The sequence below is a fragment of the Lepidochelys olivacea genome (genome assembly GCF_965140295.1).
Source record: "Lepidochelys olivacea isolate rLepOli2 genome assembly, chromosome: 10".
Classification (NCBI taxonomy): Eukaryota; Metazoa; Chordata; order Testudines; family Cheloniidae; genus Lepidochelys; species Lepidochelys olivacea.
Window position 1 is genome coordinate 63,034,425 of NC_140420.1, and position 21,812 is coordinate 63,056,236.

At 41.6% G+C, this 21,812-nt stretch overlaps 1 protein-coding gene across 3 annotated transcripts in view; it reads right to left on the bottom strand.

The window, feature by feature from the left end:
* Positions 1 to 21,812, bottom strand: part of LOC311527813 (tropomodulin-3-like) — a 43,274-nt gene that overhangs the window by 19,427 nt on the left and 2,035 nt on the right. For all 3 annotated transcript variants that reach the window (XM_084642181.1, XM_084642179.1, XM_084642180.1), the window contains exons 2-3: positions 10,564 to 10,760; positions 8,836 to 8,992 (exon numbers count right to left, since the gene is read on the bottom strand). In XM_084642181.1, the coding sequence (XP_084498307.1) occupies positions 8,836 to 8,992; positions 10,564 to 10,689 (283 nt within the window). In that variant the 5' untranslated portion in view covers positions 10,690 to 10,760. The remainder of the gene's footprint in view (positions 1 to 8,835; positions 8,993 to 10,563; positions 10,761 to 21,812) is intronic.

Genomic DNA, 21,812 nt, shown 5'->3' on the forward strand with positions numbered 1-21,812 from the left:
GTGTGTGATCAACCTTCGGTTAGTTTATCATTTAAGTCACAGTTTCTCAAACTTACATAGTTTAGATCACTTCTTACCAGAGCTGGTTTTATGGCACATTCATGAATGCATAACATCCCTGTGGCAACTACAGCAAACGTTGCCATGATAAGTAATGTAAGGAATGGATGTTTAGCTGCCTTTAATGCAGTAAGCATGGTGATTCCCTCCCGACCCCCCAGCTTTGGCTCTTTATTTCATCTCCCCTTCTGCTTCTCATAGCTAGAGGCAGAGGAGGAGGGAGTCCAGCATGGGGCGACCAGCTACCTTTCCACAGATCCCCTGGAAGTGCTTTGTGCACCACAGCCTAGGAACCCGTTTAAGAGGAGGAGGATGTCAGAGAGGAAGGAAGAAGATGGTGGTCTCTCTCACAGGATGAAATTCACTCTAGCAGAGGGCCTGCTGAAGACTCTCTATGCCTCTTGTGTCTCACTTGAGCCCTTTAGGGTAACCTGCAAACTAGGTGTGGGAGGAATAGGAAAGTAGAGACATTTTTGTGAAAAACAAAAACTGTTTTTATAAATTAAAAATGTGCCTGGTTGGTCTGGTAAAAAAAAAATACAAAAATTGAGAGGTCAGAGAGTGAGGACTACTGCACCCGCCCTTTACTTGCAGCCTCAGGCTTCTTCCTTACTCTTCAGCACTTGCTGAGGCAGCAGCAAACAGTTTTTAAAGCAGTTCTAACATTGTTAGGCCCAGTCCAATCCATCTGGCTTAACTCTGCTAGAAGCAGTTTTGGGTGTAACCCAGGTAGAGGACTTGTGTAGATAGAGCCTTTGTGAGAATGTTTCCAACAAACGTCATCTCACCAAGACCAGTCATCATGTCTGTTCACTTGTATATTGCACATGTGAAAGCAGCTTAATTTTTCAGGTAATGAGCAAATACTTCAAGACAATTTAGTGTCTTGTTCAGTTACTTCAAGGATAAGACCTCTGTATCTTAGGAAACAATGATCTAACTAGAGGCTCACTGCCAAGAGAGCTATGGGGATATTTTTCTCTTTATACACGCACACTAACACAAGCACTTTTTAAAAGTCACATCTGCACATCAGCCCATGAGGGCTATGAAAACCATTTGTTTGACTATCTGGGAACATTCCATTTTTTAAGGGTTTGATCACATGACGAAATGTGACAGACTTTACTTATTTGGAAACCACGGGATACTTCAGAATTTAATAAACAACGTGATATAAAAAAAGGAAGATTACAGAAATGGTTAGTATTTGACCACCACTGAAATACTTATTTATCTTGCAACAAAGCCCATTGCCAACTGTGTCCACATATCTATTCTATAGTCGATACGGGGACACCATCATAGGGCCTAAATCACATCAGCCACACTATCAGAGGCTTGTTCACCTGCACATCTACCAATGTGATATATGCCATCATGTGCCAGCAATGCCCCTCTGCCATGTACATTGGTCAAACTGGACAGTCTCTACGTAAAAGAATAAATGGACACAAATCAGACGTCAAGAATTATAACATTCAAAAATCAGTCGGAGAACACTTCACTCTCTTTGGTCACTTGATTACGGACCTAAAAGTGGCAATTCTTCAACAAAAAAAACCTTCAAAAACAGACTCCAACGAGAGACTGCTGAATTGGAATTAATTCACAAACTGGATACAATTAACTTAGGCTTGAATAGACACTGAGTGGATGGGTCATTATACAAAATGAAACTATTTCCCCATGTTTATTTCCCCCCCCCCCCCCCGGCTGTTCCTCAAACCCTCTTGTCAACTGCTGGAAATGGCCCACCTTGATCATCGCTACAAAAGGTCCCCCCACCCCGCTCTCCTGCTGGTAATAGCTCACCTTACCTGATCACTCTCATTACAGTGTGTATGGTAACACCCATTGTTTCATGTTCTCTGTGTACATAAATCTCCCGACTGTATTTTCCACTAAATGCATCCAATGAAGTGAACTGTAGCTCACAAAAGCTTATGCTCAAATAAATTGGTTAGTCTCTACGGTGCCACAAGTCATCCTTTTCTTTTTGCAGATACAAACTAACAAGGCTACTACTCTGAAACCTTATTTAGATTGATCAATCTATTTTGTTTGCTTCCTGCCATTGCATTTAGGATCAGTTGTAACCCAAACTTTCCAGGCTACAGAATGTACTTTGACTTCCCCACGCCTTCTAATCTCATTTTATGTACTATGATTCTATGCATGGTGGCAACTAGTCTAGGTTTCAACAGACATGCTATACTGCCTCTGGCTTTTAATAAATACAGTATTGTGTTGATCAGTACTCACATGTGTCCACCATATTAAAACAGGTTTCACAGTAGCAGCCGTGTTAGTCTGTATTCGCAAAAAGAAAAGGAGTACTTTGGCACCTTAGAGACTAACCAATTTATTTGAGCATAAGCTTTCATGAGCTACAGCTCACTTAGCTCACGAAAGCTTATGCTCAAATAAATTGGTTAGTCTCTACGGTGCCACAAGTACTCCTTTTCTTTTTTCATTGAAGTTAGTGGTAATTGACAAACTGCACATCAAGATGATTGGACTCCAAATCAATTTCATTGTATACTAATCCTGGGACCAAAGCATCTATTGGGAACAGAGGACAAGTGAGTAGTATTTACTCTCTGTCCTAATGATTCCTTGCAGAACAAAAAAAATAAGGGTAATAAAACTGAACATATCTTCATGCCCTTCAAGATTAAATATTTCACCAAATCAACATTCAAGATTGTATCCACCATTTTCCTTTATTTTAATAACGGAGAAATGCTTTGGCTCGTCAACCCACTCTTGTACTCATCTTTTGAGCACAAATGAATGCCAGCTTTGTAAAATACAGGTGATAAATCTTTTCCTCACAGAGCCATGGGGCATTCAGAAACAATATTTACTACATATTCTTCATTAGAATAAAATTCTGAAAGGCACTTGTATAGTTTTTCCAATTCCCAGCTATATAAATCCATTTTCTCATGCTAGCTTTCATGTAAACGTGTCTTGCAATACAACAGCACTTAACCAAGTGTCAATTTGTTAAACTTTCACCTCCTCTTAAACTCAAAGCATCTTTAGGCATGTAACTTCACCTCACAATACCACTGTCCCCCTCCCACACCCCCTTTAACCTCTCACATTTCACAGAATAGTTCCCTAAATTTCCTTTAAAGACTAGCCATTTGTCTGAAAGACAAAATTGGGTATAATTGCAATTGGGGGAATTCCTGCAGAATAATTCTTGATGCTAAAAAGGCCAACAGTAAGTTTAAAATCAACTTAAGCCAAGTGACCTGGGTCAATCCAGATAAATAATGCATACAGCTAAAGTTTTTAGTCCAACATATTTACTGTTATGTTAAAGCAGAAACAATGTTTTATGACCAGTCAATCCATGAGGTGAAGAAGCCATAGTAAGAATGCAGTGTGTGGGGAGGTGATGGGAGGGAAGGACTAGAAAAGTGTAACACTTTTGAGATGCAAAGCCTAATTTACAAAATATTAGCTAAATATTAAGTAAGACCATAGCACCTTCCACATGATGATTTCAGAGGGAATACAAGCATTAATAAATTAATCTTCACATCACCCTATGCGGTTAGGCAAGTATCACATTTCACCGTTAGGGAAGCAGGCAATGAGAGGTTAAGTGGCTTGCCCAAAAACACACTGGTTTCAGAGCCAGGAATAAAACCCAGATCTCCTTACTCCCAGCCTTGAGCTTTTGCCTTTTTGCAGGGAGACACACGGCTACTTGTTCTGAAGTTACTGCAGCTTTTTAAAGTGACACTTCCTGGAAGAAAAATGTGTTACATCAATCTTTTGCCTGAATTATTTCTTCAGGCAACAATGGCTTATTGTATGTTTCAAAACTTAATCAGAACAGTATGTGACTTTCAAGTTCTTAAAACTGGTTGAAAACAAAGTCGTTTTTTTAGAAGGGGTGGGTGTTTGATAGTACGCTTTTAGAAACAGAGCCAAGCACTAGAAAGAGTATACTGTACTCATTTTACATATGATTTGTTATGCTTCACACTTCTATAGTCCTGTTTCTCCCATTACCACCAAGTGCTTCACAATACGATTTCAAGCTCATCAAGTTTCACAAGACAATGAGGTAGCTAAAGGTACTAAATTGTAGTGGAATCGTGACATGTTACAACCCTGGGGTTAATCATGCAGTTGTTTAACAGTGCACGTCAACCCTAAATTATTTCAGACACAAGTGAAGAACACCATATTCAATTCAAACAGCAGGGGAATTTAGGCAGGCAGAGTGTAAGTTACCAGGGTCTGTGCGTGGCCAGGACATTGTATTTAACGTCTCCCATCATATACTACTCGAATAATCTCAAGTGCTCAGGACCAGCACAGAAGCCCCCCAACATCATGTTGAACATCAGTTCAGAACTGACTCCAGATTGAAATGGTATTGGTGAACCACTGAGTGGACACATGTTCCCTGCACAGTCCTGATTAGCTTACGAGATCCACTAGGATTACAGCACAAGGTGGGATCATCAAAATAAGTATCCCATAGAAAATAGGCTTTTTGTAAAGCTTCCTATAATCAAGGTAGCTGATTGGCGAAGGTAAAGAAGATTTATATAAATCAAGAGGTGGGCAAACTATGGCCCGCGGGCCACATCCGGCCCGCAGGACCCTCCCGCCTGGCCCCTGAGCTCCTGGCCAGGGAGGCTCGCCCATGGCCCCTCCCCCGCTGTCCCCTCCCCCCTGCAGCCTCAGCTCGCTCCGCCGCTGGCACAATGCTCTGGGTGGCGGGGCTGTGAGCTCCTGGGGCAGGGCAGCTGCAGAGCCCGGTCTGACCCGGTGCTCTGGGTGGCGGGGCTGTGAGCTCCTGGGGCAGGGCAGCTGCAGAGCCCGGTCTGACCCGGTGCTCGGGGCTGTGCGGTGGCGGCGTGGCCCGGCTCCAGCCAGGTGGCGCGGCTGTAGCACCGCCAGCCACCAGTGCTCCAGACAGTGCGGTAAGGGGGCATGGAGCAGGGGGGTTGGATAGAGGGCAGGGGAGTTCAGGGTGGTGGTCAGAGGGCGCAAGTCTGGATAGGGGTCAGGGCAGGAACAGGGGGTTGAATGGGGGCAGGGGTCCCGGGGGGGGGAGGAACCAATGGGGGGGAGGTTGGATGGGGCAGCAGGGGTGACTGGATGGGGCAGGGGTCCTGGGGGCCAGTCAGGAATGAGAGGAGGGGTCGGATGGGGCAGCAGGGGGCAGTTAGGGGTGGGGGGCGGATAGGAGGTGGGGGTCAGGTCACAACCCCCTCCCCTAACCGGCCCTCCATACAATTTCTGAAACTCAATGTGGCCCTCAGGCCAAAAAGTTTGCCCGCCCCTGTAAAACAGGATAGGTGTGGTTTGTATTTTTGGGAGGAGAGAGAACTGGATAGATTTCCCATCTAATTAAGTAAAAATTCAGAGAGTTAGCCATAAGACTCAGACCAGTTTCTATTCTATTGTATTTGGTAGTAAAGTCTCTGTCCCAACAAAACTGCACATAGGGAAGCAGAAGCAGCCCAAATCAGAATTTATTCTAGCTAGTTTAGATTCCTGGTAAAAATATAAGCTTGAACACACATTAGACAAGAATGATTTGTCACAAGATGCGTGGGAAACATTGTCAAGCTAGGTTAACTGAACAGCTAAGCAAGATTCCCATTCCTCACCACTCCACTTTCCACCTATTCAGACTGAGTTCACCGAAGTTTTAAGTTTGTCTGTTACACTGAGGGCTCGTCTACACTGGCACTTTACAGCACTGCAACTTTCTCGCTCTGGGGCGTGAAAAAACACTCCTCTGAGTGCAGCAAGTTTTAGCACTGTAAAGCGCAAGTATAGACAGTGCACCAGCGCTGGACGCTGTGCTCCCAGCACTGGTAGCTATACCCCTCATGAAGGTGGGGTTTTTTTTTTAGAGTGCTGGGAAGATCAGGGAAGAGTTTCTGAAAAATCAGGTTCCCTTAAAGTCTCAGGCTGTGCACCCAAAAATTAATGTATCTGAAGTCAGACAACTTTTTGAAAATCTCAGTTTAAGTGGGGCAGCAAGCTAAGGTTGAATTTTGACAGTCAGCACCACTCTCCCACGCAAGAAAAAAAACCTCATCCCCCCTCCCCCCCACCCCCGCATCATAAAACCAGAGCTGGAGGGTGGGGGTCTGGAGAAAGGAGTAACAAAGAATTATGCTGTCTAAGATGTGCATAAAATTCCTCACTACTATACACTGCAAAAATTCTGTTTTCATAGCTCTCATTTTGTTGAAAAGTGCCTAGTTTCACTTTTTACAATATTTTTAATATATTCTTTCCATTTACTCCTTTTTTAAATTAAACTTTTCCTTTAGTATTCAAGGAAAAAGATAAGGAAGGTTATTAAATAAGAACACACTCTTTAGGAGTGAAGGGATCTTTAATGGCTACGCTGGCATGACACTGCTATATCTGAACAGCTTGTTGCCACTAGTAATACTTCATTACATAAAGGAAGTGACATTTGATCTTTATTCACTATGATTTATACTACAGCTGGATCCTTCTATTTTCCAGAATTAATCGCATGGCTTTGGTCTACAAAGCTGATAACAAGAAAGCCAGAGGAACTTTAGAAGGCATTCCCCTAGCTGAGTGAAACCATATTTAAAACATCTTCTCCAGACCAGCAAGAGCTGGGAAATCTGAGAAGGCAGAGTTATCAGGCTGGGTGGTAAGTGGAGTAAAGAGAATCGAGCATTACTTTTATTACTCTCTTAGATCCTTCCAGCCAAACTAAGGACTGCTTCCACGAGGTCCAGAGGCAGCCATGTCTAACCTTTCTCAGCTAGACTAGAAACAAGGCCTTTAGGGAAAGGAAACCCAGAGGACTTCTCTCACAGTCACCTTTTACCCTTAAACTGTTTGCACTATGTGCTGGGAAACCTTACTAAGGTTAGAAACACAGAACAAGATAGGTTAAATAGCACACTAAAGACCGAAATACAGGCCAGTAGAAGCAGAAGAGGGTGTGGTTGTTGTAGTTGCAGGTATTATATATGAAAATATTCACCCAAATGTCTGCATCTAATTGCTATGCGCAATCAATAATTGCATATGCAAATTAAGCAGATTAATGTACAGAAAAGCCTGAAAATCCAGAACCAGCTGTTCATTCACCAACAGATAAGCTAGAGTCTAGTGTTTTGAACCAATGAGTACAAGATACAGTTGAAAAACAGAGCCTGAAGGCACCAAATAGTAGGACAGGAACTCCCCCACCCCCAAAAAGGAAAATATTGAATTAATTGAAGTCCATTGATTCCTTCCAACATAATCATAATTTATAAATGTATGAATGGGGACAGATTGACAGGCTCAATTTTAAATCTGGGCCAGGGAAGAAACTGTTCCATAAGGACAGAACCACAGAGCTGTTAATCAAAATCTTGGTTTTTTTTAAAAAAAACCCTAATTATTATTTCAGTTCCAGAGGCTTTATGAGTAAGTAGCATTTCTGAATAGACTTTCACATTAGCCATTACGTTTTTTCTTACATTTTCACCTTTTTTTCCACTTACATTTGTTTGACAATAGTGATTTGTAGCCAAGCTTTAGAAGTATCAGAAACACTTGAAAACTTACTTTGATTCTAAATCATACTCCAGGACAGAGACTCTTGGACATTTTCTTAAATTATTGGGAAGCAGAGTTGATTTACAGTGAAATTTTCTTCACTATCTCCAAGTGCTATATCCTATTTGACTGTACACACATAATTATGCGAGTAGGAATGATTAGATACCAGAATCAGCTTTGAGCATGTGTATGCATATATAAAATCATATACACTTATTATATGGACTGCAGATACGTGTTTTCATCTGCAACATTTTCTTTGTGGTGTAAGCATGTCTTGTGTTGTGTCTTTTTTTAAAGCATTCCCAATAAAATTCCAACCCAACACACTTTCCTAAAATGCAGAGTAACAGCAAGTACTAAAAATATTTTTAAACCAGAAACTTGAATCACTAATAGAGTACAAATGGGGCATGAACCTTCTCATAATACAATTTCATGGGTAAAAAATTTAAATTTGCTCTGGGCCATTTTTCTGCTAGGAATCCTACCATATCATCTGGGATTGGAAGGCAATAATGCCTTTTGCTGTACTGGGCTCCAAGCTGTAGAAAAGCTTTGCCTTTTAAATCAGTCACAGCCATCCCTCATTTTTACTGCTATCCAATCTCTTCAATGCCAGGTGGCTTTTAGTAAGACCACTAGCGGCCCTCCTATTTACATTCTTTCTTCTCTCTCCCCACCGCCATGATGGACCCCTCTACTGCTTCTCCAGTGTTATAAGTGTGGCTTTATTTGTAATATATACAGTTTATTACTCTACAATACATGTACATTTTCAAACACCTTTCCAAGGTAAGAATTCCTGTTTTAGAGATAGGGGAAGCAGAAAGCAGTTCCCAACAGATAAGTGGGAGGCCTGGAACCTGAATTCAGGACTTCCTAGCTCCTGATATTGTGCTTAGTCCACTAGATCATGTTGCTTCAATGGAATTTTCTTGTTATATTCCAACGTAATACCAAATTATTAATGGGATTGTCCATAAGCAATTCTCTGGAGCACTAGTGGTATAAGCTACCGGAGCATTTCCAACTACTGACAGGGAGAATGACACTTCAAATAAACTGGCTGAGGGGAGTTGCTGGCTATTCTACCCAAAGAAGAATGTCAAAACAGCCCACGCATCACACCAGTAAAGTCCATTCCTGAATGGGTGTCAACATGCTGGCTAAGGACATTCTTACCTTTCTTTTCCCCTGTAAAAGGAACAAAATCCTCCCTGTCTTCTTGTTCCAGTGCTTCCTTCTCCAAATAAGCAAGGAGTCCCTCTCTGTCAAAAGCACCTGAGGCCTTTTTAGTAGTCTGATCTTTCTGTCGGAAGCCTGCTGGCAAAAGTGCATTCTACAAAACAAAAGGAATAACTATGACAAAGCTTCAAAAGTCCTGGTATACAAGTTGTCAGCTTCAATTCAGTCTTTTTGAAAATCAAATTCATTCTATTCTACTTTTCAGAAAATCTTGAACCTCCCTCCAATATTTATTTTTGGAGTCCAGGTCTACATACAATGGATTGCATATTGTGCATTATTAGTATTTTTAAGAAACTAAAACAGTTAAGATTGAGGGGTACCAGAGCTTCTAGACCACGGATCGGCAACCTTTGGCCCGCAGCCTGCCAGGGTAAGCCCCCTGGCGGGCCGGGCCGGTTTGTTTACCTGCCGCATTCGCAGGTTCAGCCGATCGCTCCAGGCCAATAGGGGCTGTGGGAAGTGGCAGCCAGCACATCCCTTGGCCCGTGCCGCTTCCCGTAGCCCCCACTGGCCTGGGACGGCAAACCGCGGACAGTGGGAGCTGCAATCAGCTGAACCTGTGGATGCGGCAGGTAAACAAACTGACCCAGCCTGCCATGGGGCTTACCGTGGTGGGCCGCATGCCAAAAGTTGCCGATCCCTGTTCTAGACTCACACAGTAGTTATTTCACATTTCCTTTTCAATACGCATGCGCCCTTCACTTGCATGGGGAAGAGTGAATAAAAACCACTCACCCCATTTGGGTGCTCAGTCAGGACGCTATCTACAACTTTCCAAATTCACAAGACAACTGTCTATTCTAGCCAACTCAGCCAGCAACCAACAACATGGGGAAGCACTTTTGTGCAGGAGACTTGATCTTACTCAAGGCCTCTGCAACTGCTGGTATGATGTGAATTAAAGGAGAAAGTCATAGAAAAAAATCGAGGAAAAAATGTAGATAGAAAGGAGGGAGCATTACATAAGTAAGGGGGGAGATTTCAGATGGTCATTTTTTTTAAAAAAAGGCATTTTGACCGTTTCCCCACAGTTAAAAATTATGCATGTCACCAACATGAGAAGTAAGCAACCATACATAACTACTGGCATCCCACAAGAATACTCTGCTACAGATCAAGTTATTCAACACTGACTAGTATATTACAATACGATTGAATGTCACAAGTCTACAGAGATTATATCAATCTTAAACCTAAATTGACAGCTGGAACTAGAACCCAAATCTAGCTAAAGAACAGGACTGCGAGGCAGAAGCAGTCAACCCTTCCCCTCATCATCAGTACATGCAACAGAGGAGGCCACCAGGGGTACAAAAAGACGGTGATCAATACATGTTGGAAACAGGATAATAAAGCTAGAAACATTTTCAAACAAAGAATTTCCTTCAGGAACACCACCAACTGTATTTTTTCTTCCTATAATTATATATTATTCCCAAAAAGGTCTTCATGGTCATTTTGCTTTACATTGGTTGTTGTTATGTTGCAAACAGGAAACAAACAGCTTTGAGATATGAGTCTTTATTTTTAGTAGTGTTTCTTTAGCAGGTTAGAAAACCTGTTCTGTACATATCAAATGAATTCAAGAAAGAGGCACTAGTCTGTCAGCATAGTTTCTTAACCAGTGCCACCAAAAGGGGCTGTTTGCTACCCAATACCCACCTCAGGGTCAAGGTCATCCAGAACAGTTTCCAGTTGTTTCAGCTCTTCTTCTGATAGCTTGCCAAGAATGTCATCCTCATCAAGATCCTTGTACTTGTCCAAATCTTTTCGGAATGGAAGTGTCATGTCTTGAGTAGCAGAAAGTCACTAAGCTTTTCAAACTTCTAATAGAGACTGAGTTCTGTTGTTAAATGGAGCTACAGAAAGAATAAAAAGAGCACAATTCAGGACATTTTCTCAAAATCACTGTGTTGCTTCCAAGTGTACAAGCGCACTTCCTCCAGAAAAGTGTCCCCCTCCATCACATGTATACATCAATTTTTGCTGTTATACAGTAGCACATATCATAAGTGCCCTCTGGTTTTTATCAAATGTCCATTACCAAACTATCTAAGCACTGCTAGGCTCCTAGTAGCCATTTAAAAATCTCCAACCCCCCAGACCAAATCACTCTGCATCATGAAAAATTCAAGTTTTGACTTATAATGTTGATAGTGCCAATTTTACTTATTCTACTGATATCAATAGGCCCTCAATACTAAAGGATTGGAAAAAGACAAAAATAGTTATGAAACAGTATTTCTCGAGTCTAAGCCTTCCTATTGTCATTAGTTTTTGCAAGCAACTGACGTCAAAAGTTTCCGTAGGTAGTTAAGAATGATCTTTTACATTTTTCTTGTTGGAGGTCATATTTACAGCTTGATTAGAAAAGGCACAGTAAAGGAGACAAACTACAAACTAATTAGGTAATAAACAAAGACATGAGTCAGCAATAATGGCAAAGGAAATTAGCCATCTACTTCTGCAGAGTGAGTTGTATACTGATAAAGTAACATTTGACTGTGTCAGATTAAAGACAAATACATAGTCAAAATGCTTAGCTACTCTTTCTTTTTAAGTTTCCTAAAAACCAGTAGCCAGATGATCAAGAGATATCTATTCAATTTTTACTTTCTGGATGCCTGCTGGAGGCCAAATATATAGAGAATCAGGAATTAAGAATTCCCTGGGTCAGGTTTTTTCCTTTCTATAACTTGAAAGAGGCCAGTTAAAGCCCAGTGACTAACACTGCAATATCTCTCACTTCATTTTGACTCAAGTATGTGTTAGCTGTGAATTTAAAAAATCCCTTGGACTGACTTAATACAATAAGTCCTAACTCAAAATTAATGTAAAAGGTTTAAATAGAGCAGGTAGTTATAAAAAAGCATCTGCCCAGCAAAACAGTTAAAATGTTCAGGAATATACTACATAATCTGACGGCTGAACAAACTGCATACCAGAGACATAATTTATTCTCAATTTCATACTCTGAAAATGAGATTTTTTTAAGCAACCTACACAACTTAGAGACTTCCATTATAACTAGCAGAAGTTACTTACTACCTCATACAATCAGGAGCTATCGATTCTTATGAAGCTTGTGTATAAGATACAGCCCTGGTCTACATGACAAAGTTAGGTCAGCTTAGCTACATCGCTCAGGGCTGTGGAAATTTCATGCCCTATGCAATATAAAGCCAACCTAATTCCCAGTGTAGACAGTGCTAGGTTGGTGGAAGCTACTGCCTTTTGCAGAGGTGGATTTACTACAGTGACAGAAGAACCCCCTTCCACACTGTGGGCTTCACTATGGCACTAAATTGGTGCTACCACAATCAGTGCAGTGGCATTGATTTAGCGGGTCTACTGAAGACGCTCAATTGATGGGAGACCGCTCTCCCATTGATTTCTGTATTCTACCTCAACGAGCGGCAGAAGCCATATGCACGCACATATATGCAAAACACCACAGCTGAAGGTGGAAGGAGAGAGGGATATTCTACTTGATTTTTTCCAAAAGCGTAAAGTCATGGAGATGTATCCCACAGCAGACTTTGGGAACAGGGCCAAGACTACTGGCCTGACTTGAACCCCACTGCTGCTTCCGGCAGGAATAATCTAGAGAGGCTGCACATGCAGCCAGAGTCAAAAGGAACGTTGGTTTTATTTATCCAATGCATGCACAAAGTGCCATTGCAGGTGCTTACATAACACACTGCATTCATTATTTAATTTCTGCAATTTTAATTGAGTCCAGGCTACATGATCTTTGTCAGGCCAATAAGTCATTGTTTCCTCACACACATAACAAACAAAATTAAAAATAAATTAAAAAAACAACCCTATCTCTTGGCTAGTCTACAGCTCTGTTTACTGAATTCCTTCATCTTATTTGTGTACAGTAAGGGAAGTCTCCTGCTGATTATTTGTTCACTGCATGTGTCCACTGTTAGTCAGCATGCTGTTTTACACTCTCAGACTGAGCAAACAGTGGGAATGTAGGCTAAGATTTCTATGGTGCACACTACATATACTTTATAGATCAGAGGTTCTCAACTGTTTTCTTTCCGAGGGACCCCCCCCCCCCACGCTATAAAAGCTTCACGGCCCAGCTGTGCCACAACTGTTTTTCTCCATATAAAAGCCAGGGCCGGCATTAAGGGGTAGCAAGCAGAGCAATTGCCCAGTCCCATACTCAGGCTTCACTTCAGCCCCAGATGGTAGGGCTCAGGGCCCCAGGCTGCAGGCCTTTGGCTTTCTAGCCTGGGATGTAGCAAGTTTAACCCCCTGAAACCCACTTGCAGCCCCGCAGGGGACCCCAGACCCCTAATTGAGAACCTCTGTTATAGATAACAGTACTACAAGCAAGTTCTGTTCAGCCAGATTTTCTGGTCAATTGTTCTAACAAGAATGACAGTTTTTGATTTCTGCCAACCTAGAAGAGACTAACAAAGGCTACAGGTACATAGTGCTTCAAATAGTTACAACTATTCTCCGGGTGATCTCACTATATTAAAACTTAGTATTTTACTAAAGAAAACTATTACCAGTTGTAACACTGATACTTCTGTGACTGCATGTTTGGTATTACTAGGACATCCAGATGCTGAGCTACTATGATCAAACACAGGCTAAATTCTCAAGAGACTGCAAAAATGTCACGAAGTTAAAGTTAAATTAAGTGACTTCTGCCAGGTCTCCCACTAGCTTAAAGGAACAGCCTTAGTCTGACAGTTGGCCAGAGGGGGGAGTGTTAATATTCTGTGAAAACACTAGGAAATGGATGGACTAGACAGGGAAATAGGGTCCCGTACTCTTCAATATTTTAATTAATGACTTGGATAATGGAGTGAAAAATATGTTTATAAAATCTGCAGATGACACCAAGCTGGGAGGGGTTGCAAGCACTTTGGAAGACAGGATTAGAATTCAAAACAATCACCACAAATCAGTGAACTGGTCTGAATTAAACAAGATGAAATTCAAAAAAGACAAGTACAAAGTACTTCACTTAGGAAGGAAAAAAAAAACGTACAACTACAAAATGGGGAATAACTGCTGAGGTGGTCGTATTGCTGAAAAGGATCTGGGGATTAAAGTGGATCACAAATTGGGTATGAATCAGCCTTTTTCACAGCTGCATTACATGGGTAATGTTCTAGGGTGTATTAATAAGAGTGTTGGATGTAAGACACAGGAGGTAACCGTCTCACTCTACCTAGCACTGGTAAGGTGTCAGCTGGAATACTGTATCCAATTCTGGGTGCCATATTTTAGAAAAGGTGTGGACAATTGGGAGAGCAGCAACAATAATAAAGGGTTTCAAAAGGTTTAAAAAAAACTGGGAATGTTTAGTCTTGAGAAAAGATGGGTGGGGGTGGGGGGGGAGAGAACCTGATAACAGTCTTCATTAAGGGCTGTTATAAAGAGGACTGTGATCAATTGTTTTCCATATCCACTGAAGGTAGGTCAAGAAGTAATGGGCTTCATCTACTGCAAAGCAGATTTAGGTTAGATATTAGGAAAAACTTCCTAACTATAAGGGTAGTCAAGCTCTGCAGTAGGCTTCCAATGGAGGTTGTGGGGGGTTTTAAGAGCAGGTTGGACAAACGCCTGTCAGGGATGATCTAAGTTTACTTGGTCCTGCCTCAGAGCAGGGGGATGGACTTGATTTCTTGAAAAGGAGGACTTGTGGCACCTTAGAGACTAACACATTTATTTGAGCATAAGCTTTCGTGAGCTACAGCTCACTTCCACATATCTATTCAGGGGACATTATCATAGGGCCTAATCACATCAGCCACACTATCAGAGGCTCGTTCACCTGCACATCTACCAATGTGATATATGCCATCATGTGTCAGCAATGCCCCTCTGCCACGTACATTGGTCAAACTGGACAGTCTTTAAGTAAAAGACTAAATGGACACAAATCCGACGTCAAGAATTATAACATTCAAAAACCAGTCGGAGAACACTTCAATCTCTTTGGTCACTTGATTACAGACCTAAAGGTGGCAATTCTTCAATAAAAAAACTTCAGAAACAGACTCCAATGAGAGACTCCTGAATTGGAATTAATTTGCAAACTCGACACCATTAACTTAGGCTTGAATAAAGACTGGGAGTAGATGGGTCATTACACAAAGTAAAAATATTTCCCCATGTTTATTCCCCCCCTCCCCCCACTGTTCCTCAGACGTTCTTGTCAATTGCTGGAAATGGCCCACCTTGATCATCACTACAAAACTTTTTTTTTTTTCCCTCCTCTCCTTCTGGTAATAGCTCACCTTACCTGATCACTCTCATTATAGTGTGTATGGTAACACCCATTGTTTCATGTTCTCTGTATATATAAAATCTCCCCACTGTATTTTCCACTAAATGCATCCGATGAAGTGAGCTGTAGCTCACGAAAGCTTATGTTCAAATAAATTGGTTAGTCTCTAAGGTGCCACAAGTCCTCCTTTTCCTTTTGCGGATACAGACTAACACGGCTGCTACTCTGAAACTTGATTTCTTGAGGTCTCTTCCAGCCCTACATTTCTAGGATTCTGTGAAAGTTCAGGTTTATGCAAGTATGTGCTTAAAAGTGGTGACTCAAAATTAACAAAGGACACCATCAATTTAAATTCTGTACCTTATAGTCTAGCACAGACTGCTACAGTTGCCATAGCCTGATGGTATTTCTGAAATGTTTTGTTAAGGATTCACAGTATCTGCAGAGTAATTAAACTTAACTTCAGTAGATCCCACACAATATGCATACAAAACTAACTTCTGACTCTAGAACAGAAGTTTTTCCCCTTCCTTTCAATTTAAGCCATTCAGTATAGTATCTTAAAGGAAAACATTTCCTGCAGCTAATTACACAGCATTGTCAGCCACCAAGCTGCATACTCTGAGTGCCAAGTTAAGCTGTTTTTCAACTTTGTTGAATTTGAATGCACACACTCACAAGAGATTTATAATTTGAAACAATTTGCAATGCTGTCAGTGATTCGAATCTATAAAAAAAACCTCCCTGATGTGGCTCAGTAACTAATCCCTCCACCAAAACAATATGATCAGCTTCATACCATATGCCTTCTTCAACCAGGCTCTGTGCTACTTTTCAAACAACTCAAACTCCCTTCCACTTACTGTCTTTAGCATGTCCACCTTGAGAAAGTTCTCTGGAAGTTACACAAGACAAATATTGGTAATATATTAAGATTCCATTTGCAGTCCATGGACCTCATTTGTCTTATATATGATGCCATATAATCACTATATTGATCTCAGAAGCTGTTCTAGCTTGCCTGAGAGTTCTATTGATAGCACATCATAAACCAATCAAGGCTCCCAAGTGATTACATCATCTGAGAGGCCTACAGGTTTCCAGGGTATGGAGATTTTAAGCTTCCCATCCATTTGCAAAACCTACAGACACCTGTTAAAGAATACAGTGGGAAACCGCCAGCCCTACCCACTGCCGACTTAGTGACAGTTGCAATTGTGGATATACAGGATATGGGATAGAACACTTTTTTTTTTAAGCTTTTAAAATAAAACTGGAAACTAACAGAACACTTGCATAATATCCTGAATCTTCTCCTTAGCAAGTTAAGCATCCCCTGACACAGACTCTTAAGTGAGAGTCCCCTTTCAAGTCTTAAGATTTGGGATGAGCCTACCATTTAAAATCATTCCTGGGTCCATTAGGAAATACCTGTGGATCAGTATTAAACTAGTTTTAAAAGTACACTTTTCATTTTTAATAAAAGGCATCTTCCAAAAAAGATTACCATGTACCATGTTCTGACAATTATATGTACTACTGTAATGTCTAGGAGCCCTAGTCATGAAACAGGACTCCGCTGTGTTAGGCACTGTACAAAGAACAAAGAGAGTCCCTGACCATCATGATTTGCAGAATGTGGTCTGCAAAAGAAGATTAAGATCCATATGAAACATATGCTCAGCTCCAAAAAGCTGTCAGGGTCTCCAGTAGTCTTAGCATGGGACAAACAGCAGCTCTATGCAGTTATGCCTGTTAAGCTAGAACCCTTCACCTCCCATTAACTATCTTAAGGTGCTATAATTTACTGTTTAATTTGCATTTATTTGCTTTCCATCATTCAATAGAAACAACTAGTTTTTGAAAATGTGTTTGTGCACTATTTGATTCACTACAAAATATTGGTGTCACAGATCCACATGTCCAGTGCTTTGGAACAGCTCTGGAACAGTCCCTGGAGAACCCCTTCAGTGTGCCAGGCTCCCTCAGGGTCTCACTCTTTCACTCTGATAAGACACTTGGCTTCACTGCCTTCTTAGACTGAACCTCAGAGCCTTCAGCACCCCCGCTTCACACCGTGAGCTCCCTTCAGCTAATCCACCTAAGAGAGAACTGAACACCCAAAGGGAGCAATGCACCCCCAACTTCAAACACTGCAGTGACTCTCAGCTAGCATCATAAAAACAGTAGGGTTTATTAGCTGTCTGGAACACAGCATAGAAAGTCCTTGGTTAGCATACAGAACAGAAAGTTACAGCACGGTCCATCCTGGTTAGCCCATAGCCTCTCTTTTGTGCTAGCTCAGGAGAGTGTCCAGCTTCCAGCAGCTCACACTTAACAACCCCCCCACCCCCCCGCGCTTTGTCCTTCCCCAGTTCTTTGTTCTTGTTCCCAGGCAACCATTGTCACACGGGGCCCAGGCCTCAGACAGTAGGTGTAGATCACACCTGTATCTCTGGGTCTCTGCAGAGAGTAAACAATCTTTTCCTGCCACCTAGTTAACAATATAGTATATAGGGGAAACTAAGGTACACACAATATTCATGCAAAATGTTACAGAAAATTCCCATTCCATCACAGGAGGCAGGAAGTAGTATTTAGATTGTAAGCTCTTTGGGGCACATAGTGCCTTTTTCTGCAAAGCAACATCAAAAAACTTACTACACTAAACAATTCATTTTCACAAAAGCTTTAACTACAGCCTATGTTAATGCCATTGTTATTTGACTTAATCATTCCAGATCACATCTCAAAGTTCCCTTGTCAATCTAGGATCCGGTGTTTTCCACTGATCTAACTTTATAGTTTACAGCTTAAAAACTTTGAATGTAGAAGTCTGAAAGGTCACTTTCCTCAGAGTATATAACTAAGATACTAGAACAATATAGCTGGACTTGAGGAATTTATTCTCCCATTTGCCAGTCAAGTAGGGAACTTTATTAAGTTGGTGGGAGGGAGACAAGAGATGGAACAGGATAAAGCCATGATTTTTTGACAAATTTGACCTTTCATTTAAAAATAGTTTTTAGCAGTCATCATCACTACAAGTATTACATTCCAAATGTGAATTAACGCAGTGCTGCCCCAGTCTGCGTTCAGACAACTCCAATGTCTCTTCTGCTATTCCTAGGTTTATTAAGCATCAGGAGAGTTAATACATGAGACTAGTTAGAACACTATGGACAGGAGAGAAAGACACAAGAATCAGGTCACTCTGCTGCTGCCTGGGAAAATGATGAGCAACAACAGAAATAAGCACTGGAGAGAAATATTCTTATGTTATACTGCTTTATTAGCTGAGGGACCTCTGCTAATCACCTCGGAAGGACTCTTCAGCCACTTTCAAACATCTCACCTCAACACCTGATTTATTCTGTAAATGTGTTCTCTTAAAGTGTGGATTGGAACTGAATGCTTCAAAAGACCTAATTTTTTATTTTTCCTTCAAAGACAACCCTGAAAAATTTACCTCTGGTACCTTTAAGGACAGTTTCTCAGGGCCCTAATATTTCTCTAGTCATACTTTTGTGGGGGAGAGTTGAAACTGAAATCTTAAACTTTACTGAAGTCACTAAACTGGTTGTGTTTTTTTTAGGTCAGATTTTAAAATAGAAGTGACATCATAAAAACAAACGGAGCTGGTTTTGGCCAGCAAGCCTACAGAGTTCACTTTACCCTCATTTGTTACTTCAGAATCTTCTTCCAATCAGCCCCTGGACGAATCTAAATTGGCAGGGAGAATAGGGTCCACAGGCAGATTTTATCAGCATTCCACCATCAGAGACTGAAACAGTTCCAGCTGCTTAATGGAGCCTAATCTAAAGTTTTCCCCAAAGGAAGTCTCCACAATGCCAGCAACTTTAACTCTCAACATACAAGAATACACGTAACCATTTATGAACACCACATTCTCTTTAATGAAGACTTATTAAGTTATCTTCATTTACCAAAACTAGAAGAAGTCTATTTTAAAGTGACAAAGGCAATATGAATACCAGCACATTCTTAGTTTAAGATTATCGTTGTGGTACTGTGTACTACTACTTAGAGCAGTGGTCTCCAACCTTTTTACTCACAAGATCACTTTTTGAATTTAAGTGCAACCCAGAATCTAGCCCACCCCTTCCCTGAGACCCTGCTCTGCGCACTCCATCCCCCCACTCTCTGTCATTCACCTTCCCCCACTCTCACTCACTTTTACCAGGCTGGGGCAGGTGGTCATGGTGCAGGAGGGTGTGTGGGCTCTGGGCTGGGGCTGAGGGGTTTGGTGTGTGGAAGGGGGCTCCAGGCTGGGGCAGGGATGCAGGAGGGGGTTCAGGATGCTGGCTCCGGGAGGGGGCTCAGGGCTGGGTTGTGGGCTTCCACCAGGTGGCACTTACCTCCGGCGGCAATGCAGAAGGGCTAAGGCAGGCTCCCTGCCTGCTCTGGCCCCACACCACTCCTGGAAGCAGCCAGCATACCCCTGCAGCCTCTGGGGAGGGATGGCGGGGGGGTGCACATGGCTCCATGCATTGCCCCTATCTGTAGGTACCATCCACACAGCTCCCACTGGCTGCAGGTCCCTGTTCCCAGCCAACAGGAGCTGCGGGGGCGGTGCTTGCAGGGAGGAGCAGCATGCAGAGACCCCTGCCCCTCCCCCGGGGCCTCAGGGTGTGCTGGCTGCTTCCGGGAACAGCATGAGGCCCCTGCCTTAGCCCTGCTGCACCACTGGACTTTTAGCGGCCGGAGATTGCAATCGACTGGCAGAGGCTCCAGGATCAACCAGTTGATTGCAATCTACCGGCTGGTGACCACTGATTTACAGCCAATCAAACCTTGGCATTTCTGCTGAATCATCCAATCAGAGTACCATGAGAGTTATAGTAATTTTGGGATAGAGCCACCTACTGCTAAGAACTAAGCCTACACCACCAACTTGTTTCATGTGCCTGGCCCCGAAATAGCAACCATTTTCTCTTCATAACCAATCCAGTCCAGAATCACTTAGAGGTCTAAAGAGTTATATATCCATTAGATGGATTCCCATCTTGGGTTATACCACTCTAATTTTTCTACAGTGCAAGTTATAGATTTTTCTCACTGTAAATTCTGATATAGTTGGAAAAAATGCAGTTCACCTTATAATGAAATGTACATATATTATGCCACTTGTCCTGTCAAATGACCTCAATCAACCAAGAGCATTTTTCTGTTCAAACTAACAGATGCCTTTGTGGGCAACTGGAATCCCTAACACGTAATCAGACTCAGATGTTACAGTTTTGCACCTCCACATACCTGCAAAGAAAAAAAAATGTTTCCACCAAAGATTACATTTGGAAGCATCTATATTGCTCAATACTGCTATTTTTTCCCCTCTACTTCAGTAAGAGGTATTGACTCTTTTCAACAAAGCAGTGTTTACTTTTTGTGCTTGTGCTTTTAGTCCATAAATACATAGCATTAATAAAGATGCAGAGTGAGCACAATACTGGGTTGTTTTAAGAGATGGCTACATTAATCCAGATAATCTTGTCCAGTAAGATCCTATACCTGGATGCTTATTTCTTAAAAATGCAATCACCTATTCTATAGAATCAGACAAATAGGACTGAACAGCAAAATAACCTAGTAGAGAACATTATGAAATTTCCCACAGGAGACTGATTCAAGAACACTGCATTTTTCATTTACTGGGCTGAAAGCACTGTAGCAACGACAGAGCTTCTGGGGACAGCAGGTGAATGAGCTGTGCTCTTCAGCACAACCAGCTTAAAGGCATTTCCAGATTTGTAAGCCTTGTTAGTCAAAGGGCAGGTATTATGATCAGAGCTAAATGCCAGACCTTGAACTGGAGAATAGAAAGATAAGCATACCAGAATAATAATAAAAAAGCCTCACACACTAGCTAAAATCCTGCAGTTATCAACTGCCCTGGGGAGGTAAGAGCAGCTGGGGCAGAAATCCCTTGCTAAGGTTACATGTATGTGTACACTTAAGGACTTCCTGCTCATATACTGCACACATGTAGCATTTTCAAAAGCTATTTGCTATTCTCTAACAAAAACAGAAAAAACCAAGTATGCTTTAGTTTTAATTCTCCAGATAGAATGCAACATAATTTCTCCCTCTTTTGCTTATTTAGCAGTGACGACCCACTCAAACAAAACACAAAAAGGGGAAAGGATATTCACTTTAAGATGCTCCTCTTATCTTTTCATCTAGAATATCAAAACAAGTTTCAGGAGTTACCAAACTATTTTAAATTCATCCTACATACTTCTTAGTCTAACAATGGAAAGAAAAGCAAAAGACCAAGCCTTCCAAATTCTGAAGGACTAGTCATGCCAAATCATTCATCCCAGTAAAGCTTTGTGTATCAAAAATCTATATACACAATCAGTTAGCAAAATGTAATTGTATAGGATACATTAATTATGTTAAAGTAAGTTTGCTTTAAGGCAATAATGTGACATTACGCCTGCTACAATAATTTTTGATTCCCCAGATTTCTTTTCTTGTCTCTACTGCAACAGGGCATTGTAAAAACAGCTGTTTGAATATCTATTACCTGAATTTTTTTTACTGAAAATAGCCTGCTCTCTATTTTTCTGTTTTAAATTACATTCCGGGATTACCCAAATATCTTCTAACTTTGCTACTGCTG